Source organism: Delphinapterus leucas, chromosome 5 (genome assembly GCF_059928025.1).
Source record: "Delphinapterus leucas isolate spDelLeu-1000000601 "Yukka" chromosome 5, BTC_Dleu_Yukka2, whole genome shotgun sequence".
Lineage (NCBI taxonomy): Eukaryota > Metazoa > Chordata > Mammalia > Artiodactyla > Monodontidae > Delphinapterus > Delphinapterus leucas.
In genome coordinates this window covers 51,675,318-51,699,864 of record NC_143133.1, presented here as the reverse complement: position 1 = coordinate 51,699,864, position 24,547 = coordinate 51,675,318, and the positions used below count along the sequence as shown (strand labels likewise).

At 41.4% G+C, this 24,547-nt stretch overlaps 1 protein-coding gene across 3 annotated transcripts in view; it reads right to left on the bottom strand.

The window, feature by feature from the left end:
* ZCCHC4 (zinc finger CCHC-type containing 4) overlaps window positions 1–11,280 on the bottom strand; it is a 48,178-nt gene extending 36,898 nt beyond the window's left edge. The window contains exons 1-3 of one of the 3 annotated variants that reach the window (XM_022566555.2): window positions 11,067–11,280; window positions 10,167–10,285; window positions 9,119–9,201 (exon numbers count right to left, since the gene is read on the bottom strand). In XM_022566555.2, the coding sequence (XP_022422263.1) occupies window positions 9,119–9,201; window positions 10,167–10,285; window positions 11,067–11,193 (329 nt within the window). In that variant the 5' untranslated portion in view covers window positions 11,194–11,280. Of the gene's footprint in view, window positions 1–479; window positions 548–9,118; window positions 9,202–10,166; window positions 10,286–11,066 lie in introns of those variants that run through there. The other 2 variants (XM_089911728.1, XM_089911729.1) reach the window with 2 other exon arrangements.
* Between the last annotated feature and the right edge of the window lie 13,267 nt (window positions 11,281–24,547).

The window sequence follows — 24,547 nt, the reverse complement described above, 5'->3', positions numbered from 1 at the left end:
CATTCTTTGGCAATAGGGACATAATCTGGGAAATTTCTCAGAACTCAACATGAGTTTCCGGTTTGAAAGGATTTACCTAACACCAAGCAAAATAAAATAAAACAGACTTACATCAGATAGATCATCATGACATGTGACATCCCTAGGAATAAAAAGATTCTAAAAAACTGACAGAGGGATTAAACAAGTCACAGGTCACACATAAGAGATCAAGAATGAACTTGTTGAACTTCAACTTCTCAACAGCTATAATGAAGACAGAAGAAAATGGAGCACTGCCTTCCAAACCCTGAAGGAAAGATATTCCCAACCTAGAATTCTATCATCTGTATAGGTTATAAATCCAGTATCCGCATACAGGTATTTTCAGAAATGCAAGATCTCAAAATATTTACTTCCTTTTAAGCATTCAGGAAAAAGATCAAGCCAACTGCTGGGTGGTCAAAATCAAACTGGCCCCAGACATCTACAGTACCTACTTAACTCTAGAACAGTGCTCCGCAAAGAGGGCCATGCACTGGAGCTGGCCGCCAAATGTTTCCAGTTCCTGATGAGACAAAGACAGACATCCAGAGTACATGTTTAGAAACTTTTATACCAATTAGAGTACTTTTAGGTCTGTTCAATCTAATAACAAAAAATGCGGGCTTGTATTTTGTATGTCTTCTCTTTTTTTCCATTTTATTTTCTAGTTATTTATTTCTATTATATTTACAGAAGTATCTGATCCCAGTGGACTAGAAATAAAAATAAAAACATAAAACAAGCAAACAAGCAAAAGACTGACCCTTTAACACAGATCATTTAAGAAGTACTGCTCTGGAGGACATGAAGCAATCCTGCAAAGTCCCCAAGTAAAACATACACCCAAATAATTTTATACTTAAGTACCGTGCCATTCAAGAATAAAGGAGTTACACAGACATAAAAAACAAACTTATGGTTACCACAAGGGAAAGGTGGGTGGGGAGAGATAAATTAGGAGTTTGGGATTAGCAGATACACACTACTGTATATAAAACAGAAACAACAAAGTCCTACTGTATAGCACAGGAGACTATATTCAATATCTTATAATAAACTATAATGGAGAAGAATCTGAAAAAGAATATATAACTGAACATATATATATATATAGAGAAAGAGAGAGAGAGAGAAAACCAAATCACTTTGCTATACACCAGAAACTAACACAACATTGTAAATTAAACAATACTTCAATTTAAAAAATATATATGTAAAAGAAAAAATAAAGAGATCAAATTTCTAATTTTCAAAAAAAAAGAATAAAGGAATTAAATATTTCTGGACTTGGAAGAACTCAGGTTATATAGTTATATTACCTGGATCCTTCATGAAGAACCTGCTGGACAGCTGGATGCCAAGGAGAAAGGGCAACCATTACAGATGGGAACATTTCTGAAAGCTCTAGGACAAATTTCTCCAAGAAGATGAAACCAATAGATTATGCTACATTTGAATGTTCTGAAAGGATTCAGACAACAGGCAGAGAGTTTGCAGTTGAATCATTTCTGAAGCACATAAATAATTAAGCAAATAGTCACTATAACAACAAATAAATTCAAAACTGTTATTAACTAGGAGGAAAATAAAAAGCTGTGTAGGAAAGAAGTTATTATGATTTATATATTTTTATATAAATGGAATCATACAATAGCCACACAGATATTTTGATTTAAATTTTTTTGATTAATAAAAGCCTTTTTAAAAAAATTAAAACTGCTAGAGGATGAATTTCAGCCAAATAGGAGATGAGTGAAGAAACTACAGCAAAGGGGCTATCAGTCAGCACTAAATCTATTTGACCACAGACTAAAGACAGAAAAATTACAGTTAGAGTACAAAATGTAAATAATATAAAACCAAATAAAACTGGTATGGGAAGAGGAAGGGAAAGGGAAATCAAAAAGTGTATTGATTTTCTCATATTTTAGAGCCATCGGCCAAAAGATATAATTTAAAACTGAAAAACCAAGTAAAAGAGCTATAAGCAATATTCAAAGGCATAAAGGTTAACCCTAAAAAGAAATAACCAACTAAAATCAGAGAGTAATTGAGCCCGAGTGCCACAACTACTGAAGTCCACGAGTCTAGAGCCTGCGCTCTGCAACAAGAGAAGCCACCCAATGAGAAGCCCGTGAACCGCAAGGAAGAGTAGCCCCCGCTCGCCGCAACTACAGAAAAGCCTGCGCGCAGCAACAAAGACCCAAGGCAGCCAAAAATAAAAATAAATAAATAAATTTAAAAAATAATTATTAATAAAAAAAAATCAGATAGTAATTGTAGAGAAGGAAAGAGAGAGGAAGAAGAAACATATTAAGTAATCATTTCTCATTTTTAGATGGAGGAAGGCAATCTAAAATAAAAAGAATTAAATATGGTTTAAAAAGTTACAAAGGCAACCATTAGAACAAAAATACAGAAGAAACACACATTAAAAAAAGAAAAACAGGGCTTCCCTGGTGGCACAGTGGTTAAGAATCCGCCTGTCAATGCAGGGGACACAGGTTCGAGCCCTGGCCGGGAAGATCCCACATGCCGTGGAGCAGCTAAGCCTGTGCACCACAACTACTGAGCCTGTGCTCTGAAGCCCGCAAGCCACAACTACTGACCCCGCACGCCACAATTACTGAAGCCTGTGCGCCTAGAGCCCGTGCTCCGCAACAAGAGAAACCACTGCAACGAGAAGCCCGCGCACTGCAACAAAGAGTAGCTCCCACTCGCCGCAACTAGAGAAAGCCCGTGCACAGCAACGAAGACCCAGCGCAGCCAAAAATAAATAAAAATAAAAAATAAAAAAATTAAAGAAAAACAGGGCTTCCCTGGTGGCGCAGTGGTTGAGAGTCCGCCTGACGATGCAGGGGACACGGGTTCGTGCCCCGGTCCGGGAAGATCCCACATGCCGCAGAGCGGCTGGGCCCGTGAGCCATGGCCGCTGAGCCTGCGCGTCTGGAGCCTGTGGCCTGCAATGGGAGAGGCCCCAACAGTGAGAGGCCCGTGTACCGCAAAAAAAAAAAAAAAAAAGAAAAGAAAAACAAATACAGACCACAGAGTGAAAGAGCATAAAAAGAAGCAATAAAAACAGGAAGTATAATAATAATAAAACTAAGACCAAGCATATCTGTCATATACGCTATAAAAACAGGCTAAACCCACCCATTAAAAGAAAGCCTGGGGGCTCCCCTGGTGGCACAGTGGTTAGGAATCCACCTGCCAATGCAGGGGACGCAGATTTTTTGAGCCCTGGTCCGGGAAGACCCCACATGCCGCGGAGCAACTAAGCCCGTGAGCCACAACTACTGAGCCTGCACTCTAGAGCCCGCGAGCCACAACTACTGAGTCTGCGTGCCACAACTACTGAAGCCCACACGCCTAGAGCCCACACTCCACAATGAGAGAAGCCACCGCAATGAGAAGCCCACTCACTTCAACGAGGTAGCAGCAGTAGCCCCTGCTCGCCGCAATTAGAGAAAAGCCCACGCGCAGCAACAAAGACCCAACGCAGCCAAAAATAAAACAAATAAATAAATTAATTTAAAAAAAAAAAGAAAGCCTGTCAGATTGGATCACAAAGCAAAATCCAATCACCTCTAAGATGCAAACATTTTCACATTTTAGCATCTAGGATATTGAGACATGATTTATAACTGCCATCAGCCAGACTGTAGGTGGAGTGTCACTGCTATTATCCTATGACTCAGTCCCAAAACACAAAGTTATTGTACATGCACTCAGGGACCAAAACAGAGAAATGGAGCAGAAGCACACTTTTGATATTAGAGAAGTAAATAGTTGTCATTGAATGAATGATGAAAACAATCAAGGGCTTTATAGGAAAAAGGAGAAAGGAAGCTCCCCAAATAGATAACGCTGTGCCAGCTTCTGCTACTCAAATATGGTCAGAAGGACTGCCTATCACACACCGAGTGAAGCCAACTGAAGGCAGCAGAAGCTGCAAAATCACCAGGAAGAGATGAAAGTTCAAAGCGAGGGGCTAGTGTGGCAATTCACTCACTACATGGGACTATCTTAAGGCACTAAGTTTAATTATTTTTAAATGAAGGAAAAAAAGAACAATGTTAAATGAACCTCCACTGATGTATTTTGTGCCTGGTCAAAACTGTCCTTCAGAAAGCTTCCATTGCTAGTTTATTAACCTTCTCTTGACACAAGATCAACTGAGATCTTGTGCATATTTCTATTCAAAATTATATCATTATCATTCAACTGTATGGCTTTAAACGTAACATTCAGACACAAGGGGTTTTTCTTAAGTTTGGTAGGAAGAACTTGAGACTCTCAGGAACTAAGGATTACTCAGTGCTCCTTCCTCATTTGTACTTACTACACATACCCAGGGGGGAGAAAAAATTCATTCTGCTGCATGGCTCAGCATGACTCACAAATTGCAGGCTAGCATTTTGAAATGTCATTTTTATTGATCTCCATTTGATGTTCCATTTGACTTTCCAGGAGTAGACAAATTATGTTTATGGCATTTCCCTAATAGCAGACCTTGAAAATCTGAGTTTAAATGAGCTCTGAAAAAAACATAACCGAATGAAATATCAACTAAACAAAACTATCGGGATGCACATAAATTAATGCTGATTTTAGCATTAAAATATATCCTCCCTAAGACTTCAGCAGTCGCGATAAAGATGTCAACATACTACATAATAGAATAGCACATTTCAGGGCATGACAGGCAGCTAAAAACTATAAGGAAAGTCAAGTCTCAAGACACAAAATGTAAATCTGTCAACTGAACACATATGAAATATAAAGCATGGTTGAAATTAGAAAAATGAATATCAAATCCTATTCTGTAGAACCTAGAAGTCTGTGCAGCACTGCCAGTTCCATAATAAAAATCAAGTAAGAAAGGTCAATTTATCTCAATAGCTACCATTATTCCTTTCTAATAATTTCAAAACTAAATCAGTCAATGAAAAGCTATTGCTATGTCACAGTAACAGATAAAAAGTTTGCTTTATAGAATAGGTATAATGTTTTAATGCATTTTAACACTTTCAAATATAGTAGTTATTTAATAAGATAACATAAATGAGTTGTATAAAGTTAAATTAGAAAATAATTATAATCTCAAGTAACAGTACGTCAGCCTTACATCCATTTACACACAAGAATAATCTGCCAGTCTCAAGCTGAAGACACACTAAGAGAGTAATTAATAACATAGAAGAGGTAATTTAGTAAGCCTTTGGTTTTAAAAAGGCAAAATTTTTAATTTTGAGAAAAGACTGATTTCAAACTTTTCACTCTTGTCGAAAGCATGTAAGAAAGCATAAGAGCATCAATTATAAAGTGATCCAGTGTAATCAGTGATATTACATTTCAAAAGCAAAAACTTTCACCCACCCTCCAAAACCTGCTCGAATACTATATCCTTAAACTGAATTGATCGGCTAAGGCACAAGTTAGCTGTAAAGCTGCTGACCTTCCAGAGCACTCAATCTTTTCTATGAATACTGTCAACACAAAACGTTCTTCTTTTGCACTGTATTATGTTTAAATATATCTCAACTCCATTACTAGCATTTTAAGTTCTTTTTGAACCCTCAACAAAGAATGAATAAATGACTGGATGGATGGAATGGATGGAGGCTTGGACAACAAAATCTGAGGTTTTGGGTCACAGATGATTTAGGATGTTGAAAATGACTTTATTAAGACATGCTCTCAAGAATCAGCACTAAATAACAGATGAAATTATGGCCCCCAAGAAATAACCTTTTGAAAATTCTTTAATATTCCATAGTCTAGCCAGTGTTTTTAAATTCTAACTAACATGAAATGTGAATTTCAAAAATTCTTCAGTATCAAAAACCATACTCTGGTAGTACAAAGACTTGCACAGTGGTTTAGCTCCAGATTAAAATCTTATTACACAAGGAAAGAAGATCATCTAAATTTTCTTATAGAGTGTAACTACATCGCCAATATCCTTATGTAATAATATGAAGTACATGCTTATCAGCTAAAAGTGATACGGCAGAGTACAAAACTATGTCCACATTATGACCACAATCTTGTACAATAAACCTTTGCATAGGAAAAAAGGCCAGAAGGAAGACTACAAAATGACCAAGGTGATGGGTTCAAAGGGAGAAACCAATAGTGATATTTTTCTACTTTCTGCATCTTCGATATTCTATCTCATAATAATATATCTCTATATAACTCTTTGTTTTATATCCTTATATCCCCTTAAATTAAATCACTATACATCATATATTAATTACTATCTGCTTATATGCTTAAAAATACTGTTTTAGAATCTGGGAGACATAAGTTTGAGTCACTGCTCATTCATTCTAATAGTATGAAGTTGATGAAGTTACTTAACTTCTCCAAGTCCTCAATTTTCTCATCTAAGTAAACCACCTTGGCAGGATTTAAACAATATATCACGGAAAACACCTCGCATAGTGCCTAGCTCAGTGGTGCTCAGTTTACATTAATTCCTTTTTCAACATTTTTTGTTGTTGATTTAATTCCCATAAATTAAGTAGACTTAATCACTGATTAAGTACTGCAGTTAAGGGGCAATCAAGTTATCTCAAGAAAAGCCTCCCCTATCAAAGGACTTTAAAAGCTACTAAGAAGCTCAAAAAGACATTTTTAACAGATCCCAGTATTCCTTTACACTTAGCCTAGATATGACCTCAGAATCCTTCTAAACACAGCAGCGCAGGTAACCAGCAGGAGTTATCATGAAAGTGAAAACCTATTTGTCATCAGCAACCCAGACAGAGGCTTCTTAAGAAGTCTCTCCCAGCACACAAAACACAACGCCTATAACAAAGGAGAGGGATGAATTCTTTTCACAAGTTTGCCAAAAAATTAAATCTATGACTCAATTCCAGTTTACCCAATAAAACATTTTAAAAATGCAGATTTTTAGGGACTTCCCTGGCAATCCAGTGGTTAAGACTTCGCCTTCCAATGCAGGGGGTGCAGGTTCAATCCCTGGTCAGGGAGCTAAGATCCCACATGCCTCACAGACAAAAAACCAAAATATAAAACGGAAGCAATATTGTAACAAATTCAATAAAGTCTTTAAAAATGGTCCATATATGGGCTTCCCTGGTGGCGCAGTGGTTGAGAGTCCACCTGCCGATGCAGGGGACACGGGTTCGTGCCCCAGTCCGGGAAGAGCCCACATGCCGCGGAGCGGCTGGGCCCGTGAGCCATGGCCGCTGAGCCTGCGCGTCTGGAGCCTGTGCTCCACAACGGGAGAGGCCACAACAGTGAGAGGCCCGCGTACTGCAAAAATAAATAAATAAATAATTTTTTTAAATGAAGATTTTTAAAAATGGATGTTTACAGCTTTTAAAAGTTTTTTGTTTGTTTGTTTGGTTTAGTATTTCAAAAAGGAAGATTACAGTAAATCTTCATGAGATTGGATTTGGCAATGGATTCTTAGCTATGATACCAAAAGCACAAGCAACAACAACAAAAAAATTGAAAGCTGGGGCTTCCCTGGTGGCGCAGTGGTTGAGAGTCCACCTGCCGATGCAGGGGACACGGGTTCGTGCCCCAGTCTGGGAAGATCCCACATGCCGCGGAGCAGCTGGGCCCGTGAGCCATGGCCGCTGAGCCTGCGCGTCCGGAGCCTGTGCTCCACAACGGGAGAGGCCACAACAGTGAGAGGCCCGCGTACCGCAAAAAAAAAAGAAAAAAAAAATTGAAAGCTGGACTTCATCAAAGTTAAAAACTCTTGTGTATCAAAGGACATCATTGAGAAAGTGAAAAGACAATCTACAGAATGAGAGAAAATATTTTCAAATCATCTGATAAGAGTGTAATATCTAGAACATATAAAGAACTCCTGCAGCTCAACTACAAAAAGACAAATGACCTTATTAAAAACGGACAAAGGACTTGAATAGACATTTCTCCAAGAAGATATACAAATGGCCAAAAAGCATATGAAAAGATGGTCAACATCATTAATAATGAGGGAAATGAAAATCGAAACTACAGACATACCACTTCACAACTGCTAGGATGGCTATAATCAAAAAAAACAGAAGATAATATGCGTTGGCAAGGACATAGAAAAATTGGAACCCTCATACACTGCTGATGGGGATGTTAAATGGTGCAGCCACTGAAGGAAACAGGTTGGCAGTTCCTCAAAAAACGAAGCATAGTATTATCATATTATCCAGTAATTCCACTCCTAGGTATATATGCAAAAGAAATGAAAACAGGGGCTCAAACAGATATCTATACACCAACATGTGTTGAGTATTATTCACAATAGCCAAAAGGTGGAAACATCTGAGTGTCCACTGATGGATGAATGGATAAACAAGATGTGGTACAGGGACTTCCCTGGTGGCACAGTAGTTAAGAAACTGCCTGCCAATGCAGGGAACAGAGGTTCGAGCCCTGGTCTGGGAAGATACCACATGTCACAGAGCAACTAAGCCCGTGTGTCACAACTACTGAGCCTGCGCTCTAGAGCCCGCAAGCCACAACTACTGAGCCCCCATGCCTAGAGCCTGTGCACCGCAACTAGAGAAAGCCTCCACGCAGCAACGAAGACCCAATGCAGCCAAAAAATAAATGAATAAATAAATAAATTTATAAAAATAAAAAGATGTGGTATATGGATACAAAGGAATATCATTCAGCCATAAAAAGGATGAAGTTCTGATACATGCTACAGCATGGATGAGCCTTGAAAACACAACGCTAAGTGAAATAAGCCAGACACAAAAGGACAAATATTGATGATTCCACTTATCTGAGGTACCCAGAATGGTCAAATCATAGAGACAAAAAGTAGATTAGAGGTTACCAGGGATGGGAGGAAGGTGGAATGGGGAGTTATTGCTTACTGGTGACAGAATTTGTTTGGGGTGATGGAAAAGTTTGGAAACTGATAGTGGTGATAGCTGCACAACACTGTTAATGTAATTAATGTCACTGAATTGGCAAATGTTATCTTATATATATATTTTACCACGATAAAAAGAAATTAATTACTGAAAGTAAACTTAAAGGCACTGAGGGAAAAAAAACAACAATAGGATAATAAATGAAAATGACACAGCATCAGTACCTTTCCACACACTGCGAACGGGATAAAGGAGGCTGACATCTTCGGTTATGAGCTTCTCGGGCAGCAAGTCTGGCTCCTGACAACTGAAACAGAGCACAAAATAAACTTAATAAACCATCAAACTTGCTACTATCCTAGAAAAACTGGTATCGCATTCTGCCATCAAGAGGCCAGAAATTCGAGCAACTAATAAGCTCTAAACAAGCATTCATTCCACGGGAAAACAAAACACATTAACCTGGGAAAATTCTAGAGCAGTTTGAAACAATAACCAACATATTAAAGCACTGAGGGATTAATTCACACATAGTGATCTTAACGAGTCTACAGAAGAGTGGCATACAGACTGTTTTCCAACAAACCTAACAAAGCTGAAAGCTTTCTAGTCAAAACTTTCAGAGCTTCCCTGGTGGCGCAGCGGTTGAGAGTCCGCCTGCCGATGCAGGGGATACGGGTTCGTGCCCCGGTCCGCGAGGATCCCACATGCCGCGGAGCAGCTGGGCCCGTGAGCCATGGCCGCTGAGCCTGCGCGTCCGGAGCCTGTGCTCCGCCACGGGAGAGGCCACAACAGTGAGAGGCCCACGTACCACAAAAAAAAAAAAAACAAAAAAAAACTTTCAGAATCTTTAACTGGAGCTGAGTCCAAGAGAATTCCAAGCTCATAACTATCTCTAAGTGCCTTCATCAGTCATCCAGTAGCGGAATAAGGGATGGTCAATGCAAATGCTTCCCAAAAAGTGTTTTTCTAAAGCACTTTCTGGAATGATAATAACCTGCACTCTTTAGGGAGAAATCTATATTGGCAAAACCAATACTAACACCTCAGAAAGCTTTAAAGGGAACTCAGACTTTGAGACAGTAGTTTAAGACATCAGTAATCAGAGTAAGTTCAGAGTAAATATAAACTCTAGTCTCTCAAACCAAAAAACATGGTATCTTCATCTCAAGAGATTTATCTCATACATTCTCAATGAAATGTCACAGGCATCAACAATTTAAAAAAAAAAAAAAATATATATATATATATATATCCAAAAAGTTGATATACCTTTTCATCTTCCCATTGAAAAAAATTACAATCTTTTCTATCTCTACAAGCTGAGCAGGCATAAAACCTCCGTGTTTCTTCTTTCCCTTGGTTCACCTTTACAAACAGAAGAGTGGGTCCTAGTTCCAGAATAGGAAAAAATAAGACAAACAGTCATCTACCTCAAGTTCCTAGTTTTCATCGCCTTTAAATAAAATTTGTTTCAGTTTTACGCACAATTTGTCACAATTAAATGCACTACTCTGTTTAATAATTTTTTTCCCCCAAAGTCACAACATTCAGGCAAAGACTGCTTAAGAAATAAATTTTGAAAGCTGGTCTCTCCAGAAGGAAAATGCTTTTGTCAGTACAGTTGCAGTCCACATGGTGAACGGCCTGGGTCCTGACACAACAAAGACGGAGTCCAAACAACCGAGCACTCTGCCACCTCCGCTCACTTATCCTTTCAGTGAAAATCTGAGCTTTTAGAGTTGGACGCACTCTCTCTCCGCAAGAAAAACTGGGTCTAGTTAAGCAAGATTTCATTCTATCGTGCTCCCTAACGGTTTTTTAATTTTAATGGAAAAGACAGTAAAACAACAAATGAAATCTTCGAGTACTTGGCAACGGGAATTACTCAATAACACATATCCTTTTTGCCTAGCCTCTGCCTCGTCCCTTCAAAAAACATGTAACAGCCGTAAAGCCAAAACCACAACAGTGGGGACTTTCTATGACGGTTTCTTAAGTAAGTGGAAAACCACAACTTCCCGAAGAAGGAGCGTTTTCTAGATATCACACTCGGTGGGAGAAAGCGGGGGAGGGATCTGAATCCGAGAGCCCTAAAAGCCCACGGCACGTTCAGGCTCACCCACGCCCCTTGGCTCCCGACAGCCAGGCTCAGCCCAGACGCGGACCCACCGTGAGGGCACAGCGGGGCTGGCGGGGCGGGATCGGAGGAAACCACCACCTCGACTCCCGAGTTCCCCTGGCGACCCGAGCTCCCCTCTGCCTCTACGGTTCCAAGCCGCTCCCTGAGGGACGCCATCTTCCCGCCGCCGTCCCGAAAGCCTCAGTCCGAACCAAAGAGGCTGAGAAAGAGCGCCGCCATGACCCGCCGTGACTCAGAGCGCCCCCGCTCGCTTAGGAGGAGCTTCGGCCACTGGGGCAGAGGTCACGCCCCGAAACCCAACTTCTGCTGGAACGTCTGAGAAAGAAGCCGTAAGAGTTCCATGTTGTCATCTCAGTGATTTCTCATGTATCTGAGGGGTTCAGCTCTCTAATCTTACCTGAGCTAAGTCATGTGTCTAGTGACCGGCTGATCTAGGTTCACCTTGGCAAGAGTAACTCAGCTCTGCTCCATGTGTCTCTCATCCTCCTGCTGTAACCAGCCGGCCAGCCTGGGCACATTTCTTTCATGGGAATGACAGAAGCACAACAGAACTAGGAGAAACAGACAAGGTTCTTAAGGCCTAGGCTCGGAGCTGCCACTGTCACTTCTACCTCATTCTTTTGGCTCAAGCAAGTCATGTGGTCAAACATTGCAGAGTTACATGGCAAAGGGCATAGGTCAGAAAGGGGTGAAGAATTGGAGCCAATGACACAGTCTATCACAAAAGCACTCTTCACTGGGACAACCAAGTGTCTGGTGGTACTGTTTCCCACCACTTAAGGAGCACCTGACTCAGCAAGAAGACAATAAGGAGAAAGCAAAACTAGGAGGTAGGAATGTATGACGATACCATGTGAGCACCTAGATCCAACCATGCCTCAAGTTTCCAGTTACATGAGTCACAAACTGCTCTGTCTACTTAAGACAGTTTGAGATGAGGTTGGCTCTATCACAACCAAGAATGTCCGCTAATGCTCTGTGGTCACAGCACAATATTGGATGGATATACCTGTTCATTAATATGCCTGGATTCCCTTTTCCAGTCAAGACCAGCTAACCCTGCTCTCCATTCTCCCTGCTACGATCCCTGTCAGTCTGCCTGCTATGCTCTCCTCCATCCAATCTGTCCCTTCTGGCCCTTGTGGTGGAACCCAGTCTCCTCAGCTGCCTTTTGCCTTGCTGCCCAAAAATCAGCACACAGACCTACTTCTCTTTAAGGGGAAAACTGTCAGGGGTGACAAGAAAGGAATCCTACAAAAGACTTTACCATGTCAGTCTCTGCTTTCTTGTTCTGGATCCTGACTCCCCTGCTGAAAGGGTTACTTCTATGGACTGAATTGTGTCCCCCTCAAAGTTCATATGTTGAAGCCCTGCCCCACAATGTGATGGTATTACAGGTGGGATCTTTGGAAGATAATTAGGTTTAAATGAAGGCATGAAGGTAGGCCCCCAAAATGGGATTAGTGCCCTCATAAGAAGAGACACCAGAATGTGCATGCTCTCCCTCTCTCTCTCTCTCTCTCTCTCTCTGCCATGTGAGGGAGGACACAGTAAGAAGGGGGCCATCCACAAGCAAGGAACAGTATCCTCACCAGGAACTGAATCTTCTGGCACCTTGATCTTGGAATTCTCAGCCTCCAGCACTGTGAGAAATAAATGTCTGATATTTAATGCACCCAGTCTACAGAATCCTGTCGTAGCAGCCTGCACTGACTAAGACACTCATTATGCCCCTTGACTTCTGATCTCTGCTTTAAATTCTGAGAGCAGACCTCACCCCACCTCTGAAAAGCCTTAACTGTAACAACTTGGTTGGGGAAGGACTTGGACACGGAGGGGCTTTGTGTAGCCTTCCACACATCTTTGAAAAACAGCAACAAATCTGCTGAACCAAACACCCCGAAAGTAAGGACACCTTTCAATAAGCTACTGAGATTCACTGGTCATTTCTGATGTGCCGGGCTTGGCATGCATCTCAGGACACGACAGACAGCAGCCCTTATGGAGGAGGCCTTTAAGAAGCCAATGCAGACCAGAGGACATGGACCCCGGCAGGCATACCATCAGTGCGCTGAAGGGACTGGCCCTCCACGTTTCTTCCTGCCTGCATATGTCCCTCTAGTGAGAGAGCCAGGAGCAGGGTGCAAAAAAGAGCATGCATTTATGTGCGTGAAAGTGACTGTTCCTTGTCTACACATACAAATGAAACCTGGAGATAAATAAATCTTCTGAAAGTTAAAATCCTATGGGTAGTGGGCTGAATAGTGTCCCCCAAAGGATCCATGTCCAGTCAGAACCTTGAATGTGACCATATTTGGAAATAGGGTCTTTGCAGATGTAATTAGTTAATGATCAAGAGGAGGTCATACTGGATTAGGGTGAGCCCTAAATCCAATGAGAATGTCCTTATAAGAAGGGGAGAGGGCATAGAGAAGAAGGCCACGTGAGGACAGAGGTGGACAGAGATTGGGGTTATGCTGGCACAAGCCAAGGAACGCCTGGGGCCACTAGAATCTAGGAAGAGGCAAGAAAGTCTCCTCCTCCCCTAGAGACTTTGGAGGGAACATGGCCCTGCTGACCCCTTGATTTCGGACATCCAGCCTCCAGAGCTGTAGGAGAAGACATTTCTGTTGTTTGAAGTCACCTGGCTTGTGGCACTGTGTCACAGCAGCCCTAGGAAACTAACGCACCTTGTCTGAGGCTTGGTCTTGAGACCTTCTTGCTCAGAGCCCCACTATTTACTTTCCAGGTGACCCTGGAGAAGTCACTATCTAAGCTTCAGTTTTCTCATCTGTAAAAATAGCACTCTTGGGCTTCCCTGGTGGCGCAGTGGTTAAGAATCTGCCTGCCAGTGCAGGGGACACAGGTTTGAGCCCTGGTCCGGGAAGATCCCACATGCCGCAGAGTAACCAAGCCCGTGCGCCACAACTACTGAAGCCGGCATGCCTAAAGCCCGTGCGCCGCAATAAGAAGCCCGCGCACCACAATGAAGAGTAGCCCCCATTCGCCACAACTAGAGAAAGCTGGTGTGCAGCAACGAAGACCCAACGCAGCCAAAAATGAATTAAAAAAAAAAATAGTACTATCTACCGTCAAGGAGAGGGAGTGTTTGAGTACATGAGAAAATGAACACAAGAGCTCTTTGTCAACAGCCAAGTGATATGTACATATTATTACGTTCCTCTTTTACAGCTATGTTCCAACCTATAAAGGTGCTACTCTATGGAAGAGAATTCCATTTATTCTGGATTACTCAACACGGTAGAACCTGGGTGAAATTATGAGGAGGCAGATTTTGGCTGAAAAAGAACATACTGTGGGGTTCCTAGAAGCAGAGCCCAGGTTGGAGATTCTTGTGCAAGTGATTTTTTGAAGGAGAAACCTGTAAGGAAGTGAGAGAAGCAGGAGAAGGCAGGGGTAGAAGTGAGGCAGAGTCCAGCCTCAGCCTGATGCACAGGGAGCTATGGTGCATGACGGCACCGTGGAGTTTCCTGCTTTGGTGGGCGATGGGGGCTATTGTACCCTGCCATCTGTCAGTACCAAGCCCAGACTAAGTAGGAGTCCTTCTTAAGGGAACCAACTCAACTGGGAGGTTTATCTCCTTATTCTTTCCCCCTACTCCTCCCTGCTGGTGGAATGCAGATACAGTGATGGAAGCTCCAGCAGTCATTTTTGGACCCTGAGGTCCAAATAGGAGGAACTGGACTATCAAACTCAACTCCTTTTATGTGACAATAAATTCTTGTCTGTTTAAGCCACTTGTTTTTTGTGTTTTCTCTGATACATAATCAAACTTAATTTTAAAATAGGGTTTTTTTTTTTGTAATGGCACTTCAGGTTTCAAAAATGTTATTTGTAACTAAGATCATGTACTATATGCTCTCCAGATTATAATGCTCCTCCTTTGAAAATGGAAGGATTACAATCTGAATAGCTATTAAAAAAATATTCTACCACCATGTCTGGTGCTTAAATATATAAATGTTTCATTTATATATCAGCTCACGGGAGCTATACTATTATATACACTTTACAGATGAAGAAACAGGATCGGAGGTTGGGCTGTGTAGAGCAACCGTGAGGAAAGCTGGCTCTGGAGTCAGATGGTCTTGGTTCTAATCCCACTCCACCACTTGCTAGGTTAGGCAAGTTACTTAACCTTTCTGTGCCTCAGTTTCTCATTCTGCATACAGAGGGATGAGGTACTGTTGGGAGGATAAAAAGAGCTAATTCATGTAGTGCACTTACCAAAGTGCCTGGAACATAGTAAGGAGTTATTATAATGGCTCAGGGTTAGAGATGAGGCAGGATTTGAACCAAGATCCCTCCAACTCCAAGGCTCATGCTCCTTCAGCAACCACTGCAGCAGATAGGCCACCCTAGGTTAACACCTAGTCCGCTCTCATGATTGCTTAGACATCACCTCCTCTGGGAGAGCCTTCCCTGAGCCCCAAGATTAGGTTAGATGCTCCTCTTATGTCCTCTTGTAGCATCCTGAATGTACATCAGTAGTATTGATGATCACTCTACATTATTAATTGCCTGATTGCTGGCTTGTGCCACCCTTAACCCTGTAAGCCCTTTGAGAGCAATGATCATATATTATCCTTATATCCACAGCGCTAGCACATAAGAGACATTTAATACATATTACTGATTAAATGACAACTAAAATCAGTCTTTAAAAATCTGAGGATGTTTGAGTTGGAAGGAGCCATTGTGTCATCTCATCTAGTGATTCCAACAAGGGCCGTGTCACCTCCTAGGGGGCACATTTTAGAAATGCCAGGAGGTGTTTTTGGTTGTGACAGTGATTGGGGGATGCTACTGGAATGTGGAGGGCAGGGGCTGTGCTAAAAGATCTGTAATGGTTAGGACAGTCCTGTGCAATGAAGAATTAACTACTCTCAATCCTGCACAACTTCCTCTGGAGTCTGGAAAGACACTTATGTAGGTGAGCAACCTGTTTATAGTTATTTGAATCTACACTCCAACTTTAATTTACACAAACACAAAGTAGTTTCTTACAGTTTTAATATATCTGAATATGCCAGGAATGCAACAACTGTGTATATCAGGGGTCAATTATACTTTGCTTTGTCCAGAAAAAAAAAATTCTTCACCACTCTGGAAAACTCACATGATCAACAACAACATGGCTCATGTAATCCGAATTCCCAGTACACCTCATCTGTATCTGCCTTTAAATCTGTTACCTTCATTGCTTGTCTGTCAGCAATTTCTGTATAATAAGCTATTCTAAAACATAGTGGCTTAAAACAAGTCATTCTCTTGCATACATCTGTGGGTTAGCTGGGAGTTGGCTGATTTGGCTGGGCTCAGTGGAGTGGTCCTCCTTCACACTTGGTCAGCTGAGCCTGCTCCCAGCTTGCGTTGGGCTCAGGTCTGCTCACTGTGTCTCATCGTGGGCCCAGGCTGGAGGGGCAGCAGACACCTGGGAGCAGTTCTTCTCATGATAATGGCAGAGGCACAAGAGGGCAAGTCCCACTGCACAGCACATTTCACGCCTTACTTCAGTCTTGCCTGACTCTCCCACTTGGCCAAAGCAGGCCACACTGGCAAGCCCAAAATCAAGGGGTGGAAAAGTAAAAGTACACTCTTCCCATGGAGGTGGAGGGCAGAGTGAATATTTTTGAGCAAAATCTAATCCACCTCAGTGATTTTACACAAATATCCTAATTTACCTCTGATTTCAAAATGTCATATATAAAGAAAAATTCAGTTTTGTCCTACTTATCTTGAACCTAAGTGTATTCATTATAAGAAAGCACGTGCACCTGACAACTTCATTATGAAGTAACAGTGTGGTCTTGCTGAGCATTTACGTGTGAGACACACATTTTATTGTGAGTAACCATCCTTTTATTTTAAAATATTCTGTGGGCTTCCCTGGTGGCGCAGTGGTTAAGAATCCGCCTGCCAATGCAGGAGACATGGGTTCGAGCCCTGGCCCGGGAGGATGCCACATGCCGCGGAGTAGCTGGGCCCGTGTGCCACAACTGCTGAGCCTGCGCTCCAGAGCCCATGAGCCACAACTCCTGAAGGTTGTGCGCCTAGAGCCCGTGCTCCACAACAAGAAAAGCCACCACAGTGAGAAGCCTGCGCACCGCAACTAGAGGAAGCCTGCGTGCAGCAACAAAGACCCAACACCACCAAAGATAAATAAATTTAAAGTATTTTGTGTATTTTATTTGAAATTAGGTGTTTAGTTAGATTACATTGTCTATGAATTTCATTTTAAGAGGGTCAAGAGGGTCGGCAAAGTATTTTTTACGAGAAGAGGACAAGGGGAAAAGGTTGGGACCATAGAGGTAATCCAGTACAGCTCAGCCTGATGAGGGGGATAGCTGAGCCATACACACCCCCACTTTGAATCCTGCTCTACCCTTCACAGATTAATTATGTCACTTCAGGCAAGTTGTTTCACATCTCTGAGCCTTTCTCAGGTGTACTATGTGTAATAATACACGTGGCTTCTGGGTTGCGGAAAGAACGAAATGAACGCACATGTGTGACATTCAGGATCCTGGCAGGAAACAGATGGCACATTCACGTGGGGTAATTGAAGGAAGCTTCATAAGGGGGCTGTTTACCAGGTTGTGGGCAGAGTTAAGTTAAACTACCCAGGGAAAGTGCATTCCCTTAGGGCTATTACTAGCAGGAAGTTATTTCCACCCCAGGTCTACAGGGCCAAGGAAGTTACTTGAAACCCAAAGAGAATAATTATACGGAAGGAACAGCCCTACAGAGCGATGGCCTTCAGCAGAGGGCCTCAGCCAACCATGACAGGCCCACAGGGAAGAAGCTGGGGGGATAAATATCCAGCCTCAGTCTCCTCCTTTGGCCCTCAGATCTTTCATCTGTCAGTGTCTCCTACTGGAAAACAAAACAAACAAAACAGCCAGAGATGAGATGTGGAAGTGCCTTTTGATGGCGTCCATAAAGGTCAGCCTCCCAGAGCATAGAGCAGAAGGGGAAAGTGGGGAGCAAATCTGGAGGAGAAAAAAAGAGGATGATTATGCAGCATGAAAAGTAAGATTACACAGTACATGGCAAAGTAAGAACTTTATAAGTGGTAGCACAGTTAACTAAATAAGTAAACACACCCACACACATACATATACATATACATATACACATACACATACACATACATACAGGGGAAACTCAAATAATCTCCCCAAAGTATGAATAGAACCTCCACTAGAATCTAGTTGATCTTGTAGGGAAGGAAAAACAATCTCTTTCCTCTACCCATCTTGGGTTCTCTGGCTGAGGCCCTACAAATTAAACTAACAAAAAAACAGATTAATAAGAGAAAAAACAAGCAGACGTTTATAAACATGTGTCAAGCATACACATGGGAGCACTTAGAGGTGAGTATCTCAAAGAGGTCGTTAGAACCTAGGCTTACACAGCATCTTGACAAAAGAACAGTATATTTTTAGAGACATGACATGAGAAGGACTTTGAGCTCCTACAGGTGGCAAATTGTGGGAAGGCGAGGAGATGGGGAAACTAATGGTAAATAAGGGTCTAGAATTGTCTATGGTGATTTATTTCTGTTCTTCTTGATAGAGAGGGGAGGTGGCGGGGAAGAGGGCATCTTTACAAATTATGTTCTGCATTTAGGCAAATAAGGGGAAGGCAAAGAGCTTTTCTTATATCTGCTGATTCTCAATTGCCTTGAGCTCCAAATCATCCTTAAACCAAAGTGGCATATTCTGCTACCTTTCCGTCTCTTCGTTCAAAGGCTTTTTCTACTGCATTCCTTTATAGATTATATCAAATTTCCACGTCAGCAATGACAACTTGCCCTCTCTGAGCCACAGACTTTCGAAACTTTAAAATAAAGATAGTAATATTTGCCCTCAAAACATATTAAGGGGGATGTTGTCCCAGTAATTGAGCAGCATTTAAGCGAGAGATTCAGGGAATTAAGCATATCCAATTCCTCATCTACAGCATGGAGAGTAAGCGTAGCTGAATATTACATTGCTTAGAAACTATGCCAGGGCAGTGGCGACCTTGGTCTAAACCGGTGCCTTGGTTGGAATACAGTTACCTGTAAGTGCTGCAATTTAAAACAAACACTTGAAGGGTAGAATAGTTTTCCGGATTGTTCCCAAAGCCACACTGAGATTAAAGGCAGTCTTATTTCACCCTGACAGGCGTTTGGGCACAAGCATCGCTGAACCTGGTTAAACCAGTTCCGGCAGCCGGGGGATCAGCCCTAAATGTTTACACAACTTTCTGACTCCTGGGAAAGGCAAGGCTACCTGATTTTTCTACTGTTGCTGAAAGCTTCAATAGTTTCAGAAGTCTTAACAGTCAGGTGGGAGTTGTGTAACCAGAGGTAAGGAGCAGCCAGGGTTCCTGGAGTCAAAGGAAAAATAAACACATCTCTTTGCATACAGAGTAGATTAGCTGCTTCTTTTTAATATCACACGCTTTCCATTTTCAGGTCTTAAAAAACCCACAAGGCGACCTGCAGAGGTACCAGCCACCGGCTGCCAGATTAGCATTTCACCAGCTGGAACCAGATGTCAGGATTCTGCACAAATACCTTTTTGAAATGTCGCTTAGTTTCTCAGGGAGTCAGGTTCGGACAAATCTCTCACTATTACCCAGTGACCTCAGGTGCCTTTTCCTCTCAACCCCAGATCAACCCCGGGTGTCACACAACAGAAAACTTTAAAATAGGCTTTGGTTCCAAATCTGTCACCATGCTCCAGGAAAGATGATATCCAATCTAAAACTTTATGCAATAATCCAAACCCATAAACACAGATGTATGCTTTATTTCATCATCTAAAACCCAAAATCCAAAAGTACCACTAACACACACAGACAGCTGCTCCGGTAAAAACTGAATCCATAACAGAATTTGTACCACACTTTTCACAAAATACGCAAAATGACATTATATGTCATCTTTGTTACAAAACTTTGAAGTTAGCGTTAGCTCATGTATTTTACAGGTGGAGAGAAAGCTGGTCTGGGAGATTGTAAGATCTGCCCAGGGGCATGGAGCTCATGAGCAGAGCCAGGACTTAAATACAGGTCTATTCCAATCTCAGACTCAGCCAAAAGGGAATTGTGGCCTATCTTCTACTTATTGAAGATATGCAATATTAGAACATACGTAAGTTTGCAGTATTTCAAAAAGACAAACGTTAAATCTATTGTATTATTTGGCTTTAGAATAAAAACTTCAAAGCTTAAGGATTTGTTTTCTCAGAGAACTCTTTACATGGAATCTGAAGCAGGTTAAAATTTACTGGATAAGGTGATGCTGGTTAATAATGCGCTTTGTTAGATAAATGTATCTTCGTTATATACTTTCACAGTTCAATCCATGGGCCCACTTAACGTTTAGGGATCTTCAGATGAGAAACACTGAGTAAAAGCGAGATAGCTCGCGGCAATGAATAAAAGCTCTCAGAAGTCATACACGACTTTGTTCCAAGTTATGTATTCTGTTCCTCAGATTTTATGCTTAATTACTACCATTCATGACAATATTTTTTTGATATTATGACAGATTAGTAGACTTGCTTGACGGAAACCAACTCATCATCATTATCATCATCAAAAAAGAGAGCTAAGTAAGAAAAACTCATGGACAGAAAAAGATGGGACAAGAGTTAAGTTTTCAAAGAAATGGGGGTAGGAGGAAATCTAACCACACTCCATACACAAGAATATGTTTTGATTTGTTAAAAGAGTTCCTGCTGCCACAGCTCTCTGGCTTTTTTTGGGATTTCCTCTCCTAACATGATGAATTCGTTGATAAAAATTAAATCTCTCTTTTCTAACTCCTGATCTAAATGCAACATGAAGTACACAGAATCATGTGTGAAATATTCTTGCCAAAAATGTTTAACCTGAACCTATTCAAGCTTTTAGATCTCATTTCCAATTTATAGGAAATACAGGGGATAGAGAATCAAGTTAAACAATGAGACAGATCCAGTATGGGGAATATCCCAAAAGTTAATGTCATGGGGAAAGTGAAGGAACTGTTTTAGATTAAAAGCTAGAACAACAGATGCAATGTATACAACTTGATTGGATCTCGATTCAAAGAAACCTAGCTATAAAATATATATTTGGTGAATAATTAAAGATATATGGATATGGTCTATATAACAGATAACAGGAATTTTTTGTTAATTTAGGAGAGATGATGTTATGGTAAGTAGAATGGTCTTATTCTCCTCTCTTTCATTGTAGTCTTTCTACATGACTAGCTTGGGTTTCCTCACAGCATGGCGGACTCTGGGTAGTTGGACTTTTTTTTTTTTTTGGCCGTGCCACATGGTGTGCGGGATCTTAGCTCCCTGGCCAGGGATCAAACCCATGCCCCTTGCAGTGGAAGCATGGAGTCTTAACCACTGGACCGCCAGGGAAGTCCCATTTGACTTCTTACATGGCAGCTGATTTCCCAGGGTGAGTGGAGGCTGCCAGGCTTCTTAAAGACTAAGCCCAAACTGGCATAGTTGCACTTTTGTTACATTCTGATGATTAAAGCAAGTTGCAAGCCCAGCCCAGATAGAAATGGGGGAGAGGTAGATTCCACTTCCTCTTGGGTGGAAAACTACATGCTTGCAAAGAGGGAAGGAAGTGATGACAGCCATCTTTGGGGACTATCTACTCCCTTACCTCCAAAGAACGGATTAAATATATTGAGATGTTGAATGAAAGCCACGCTCTCCACAAGACAAGCCTAGACATTGAAAATATGCTTCTATTAATAAATAAGAAAAATGTTGACAGCTCAGGTCAAAGCCAGTGAAGCATTTTGTTTACAAAGCATTTCATTTCCCTCCCCTGTAGGCAAAGAATTTACAGTCTAAGAGGCAAAGGTAGAGATGTGCACACACGATCAAAGATTAAGACCTTATTCCCTCAAAAACACTTCATTTTAGACCTATCACCGTTTTCCGGTTTTCCTTCTGCCTTTGAGCAGTATCTGAAGAGGGAATCCGAGAGCTGAAGCTGTATTTTACTGATTTCTGTCTTCCTACTGCCTTTTGGAGAATCTGGCGCACAGTGAGTACCCATAAATGTTGGTTGAATTCGGTGAGTGACTTCTATCGTACAAACTGTTGCCCATACAGGTGTTGGGATTTTAGCAAATGAGAAAAGCTAAAGCAAATTCATGTATCTGCCGTGATTGAGAAACGGAGCTGTTCTGGTTCACAACTATGCAGAACAGAACCAGGAGCGAGGCAGTAAGCATGACATTTATTTCAGTTGTAAAAATAATTATTACAAATCCAGGTTGAAAAGTCCTACACATTATTAAGAAGAAAGCCTCTCAGACTTCACTTCAGAAAATATTTACAGATGGGTGTTCTTATTATTTCAGTGTTCCACTGAGGATATGACTAAGGAGGTGGCTGGGACTGCAGCAGTGGCCAAGGTCGAGGCTGAGCCTGGCCGCAATCGGAGAGCCTAATGCATATGGAGGTGCCTAATAGTTTTTTAGTTTGGGTAGTGCTATGTGTCCCCTCCCCCAAATTCATATGCTGAAGCTCTAGCCCCCATGTGACTATATTTGGAGATACAGCCTTTAAAGAGGTGATTACAGTTAAATGAGGTGGGCCCTAATTCAATAGAACCGTGTCCTCAGGATGTGAGTGCAATAAGAAAAGGCCATGTGAGGACACAATAAGGCAGTGATTTGTAAGCCAGGAGAAAGTCCTCACCAGAAAACCCTGCTGGCATCTTGATCTTGGACTCCCAGCCTTCAGAACTGTGAGAAAATATATTTCCATTGTTTAAAGCCACTCTGTGATATTTTTTCCTGACAGCCATAGCAAATTAAGAAAGGTGACAAAGTATTCACATAAATGTGCTCCCATATAAAAGCTTATTTTAAAAAATGAAATAATTGAAGCATACGGAAAATAACAGAGAATAACATATGACAACTCACCTAACACCCAGATTTTAACAAATGTGGCCATCTGGTCATATTTGCTTCAGATGCTTTTTAAAGAGATAAAATTTTATACTTAAAGTGTACTTGGTAACCTTTAAATCTGCTTCTATAACCTCCTTACCTCCTATTCTGAAGCTGGAGAAGGACATTCCTGTCCACTTTTTAATATACTTACATGTATGCATATGTCAAAAAGCAACTATAAAAAAGTATCGTAGTACTGTTTTGTATTTACATAAATGAGATGTGTAAATACTTTTGCAACTTAGTGTTGTTTTCCTTCAACGTTGTTTTCAAGTTTATGTGTACATTTCAATACATGTGGCTACAGTTGATTTTTAGTGCTCTGTGGTCTTCTATTGTATGGGTATACCACAATTTATCCATTTCCTGCTAATATCAGGTTGTTTTCAATTTTTCAGTACTATAAACACTATAGCATTGACCAATCTTGTATATGTTTCCTTGAATGCACATACTACCAGGTACTTGCATCTCCAATTTTACTAGAGACTGCTCTCCAAAATGATTCTACCAACTGTCAGGCTTTTACTTTTGCCTGAATCTGATAGGTTTGAAGTGGTAATTCATTGTTTATTGTTTCATGAAGAATACTTTACATACAATGAGCTGTGCAATCTGATGATCTTTGATAAATGTACTCACCTGTGCAATCAGAACCACACTCAAGACACAAAGTATTTCCATCATCCCTTGAAATTTCCTCAGACCCCCATGCAAAGCATTGTTTACAATGCCACCCTAGTTAACCATCCCCCCCACAATAATCCACCTCAGTCCCCAAGCAATCACTGGACTGTTTTAACAATGGATTAGTTTTTATTTTAGAAAATTTTATATAAAAGGAACCACATGGTACATTCTCTTTGTGTTTGGCTTCTTTCAGTTAGCATAATCGTTTTGAGATTCATCCATGTTGTTGGGCTTATCAGCACACAGACTTTTTTTTTTTTTTGCGGTACGTGGGCCTCTCACTGTTGTGGCCTCTCCCGTTGCGGAGCACAGGCTCCAGACGCGCAGACTCAGCGGCCATGGCTCACGGGCCCAGCCGCTCCGCGGCATGTGGGAACTTCCCAGACCGGGGCACGAACCCATATCCCCTGCATCGGCAGGTGGACTCCCAACCACTGCGCCACCAGGGAAGCCCAGCACATAGACTTTTCCTTTTCACTGTATGGATGTATTTTTTGCTTATCCATTCACTTGTTGGTGAACTTGGGTTGTGCCCAATTTAGGGTATTACAAAAAAGGTTGCTGTGAACATTTCTATGTAGCCGTTTGCTTTCATTTCTCTTGGGTGGGTAAAAGAAAAGGAATGGCTGGGTGTGCGATAGGTGTAAGTTTAACTTTACTCATTGTGGGTTTTATTTGCATTTCCCTAGTGGTAATGTTGAGCATCTTTTCATGTGCTTATTGGCCATTCATTTATCTTATTTTGTGAAGTGTCTGTAAAATATTTTGTTCATTTCTTCTTTTTTGTAACATCTTTATTGGAGTATAATTGCTTTAGAGTGTTGT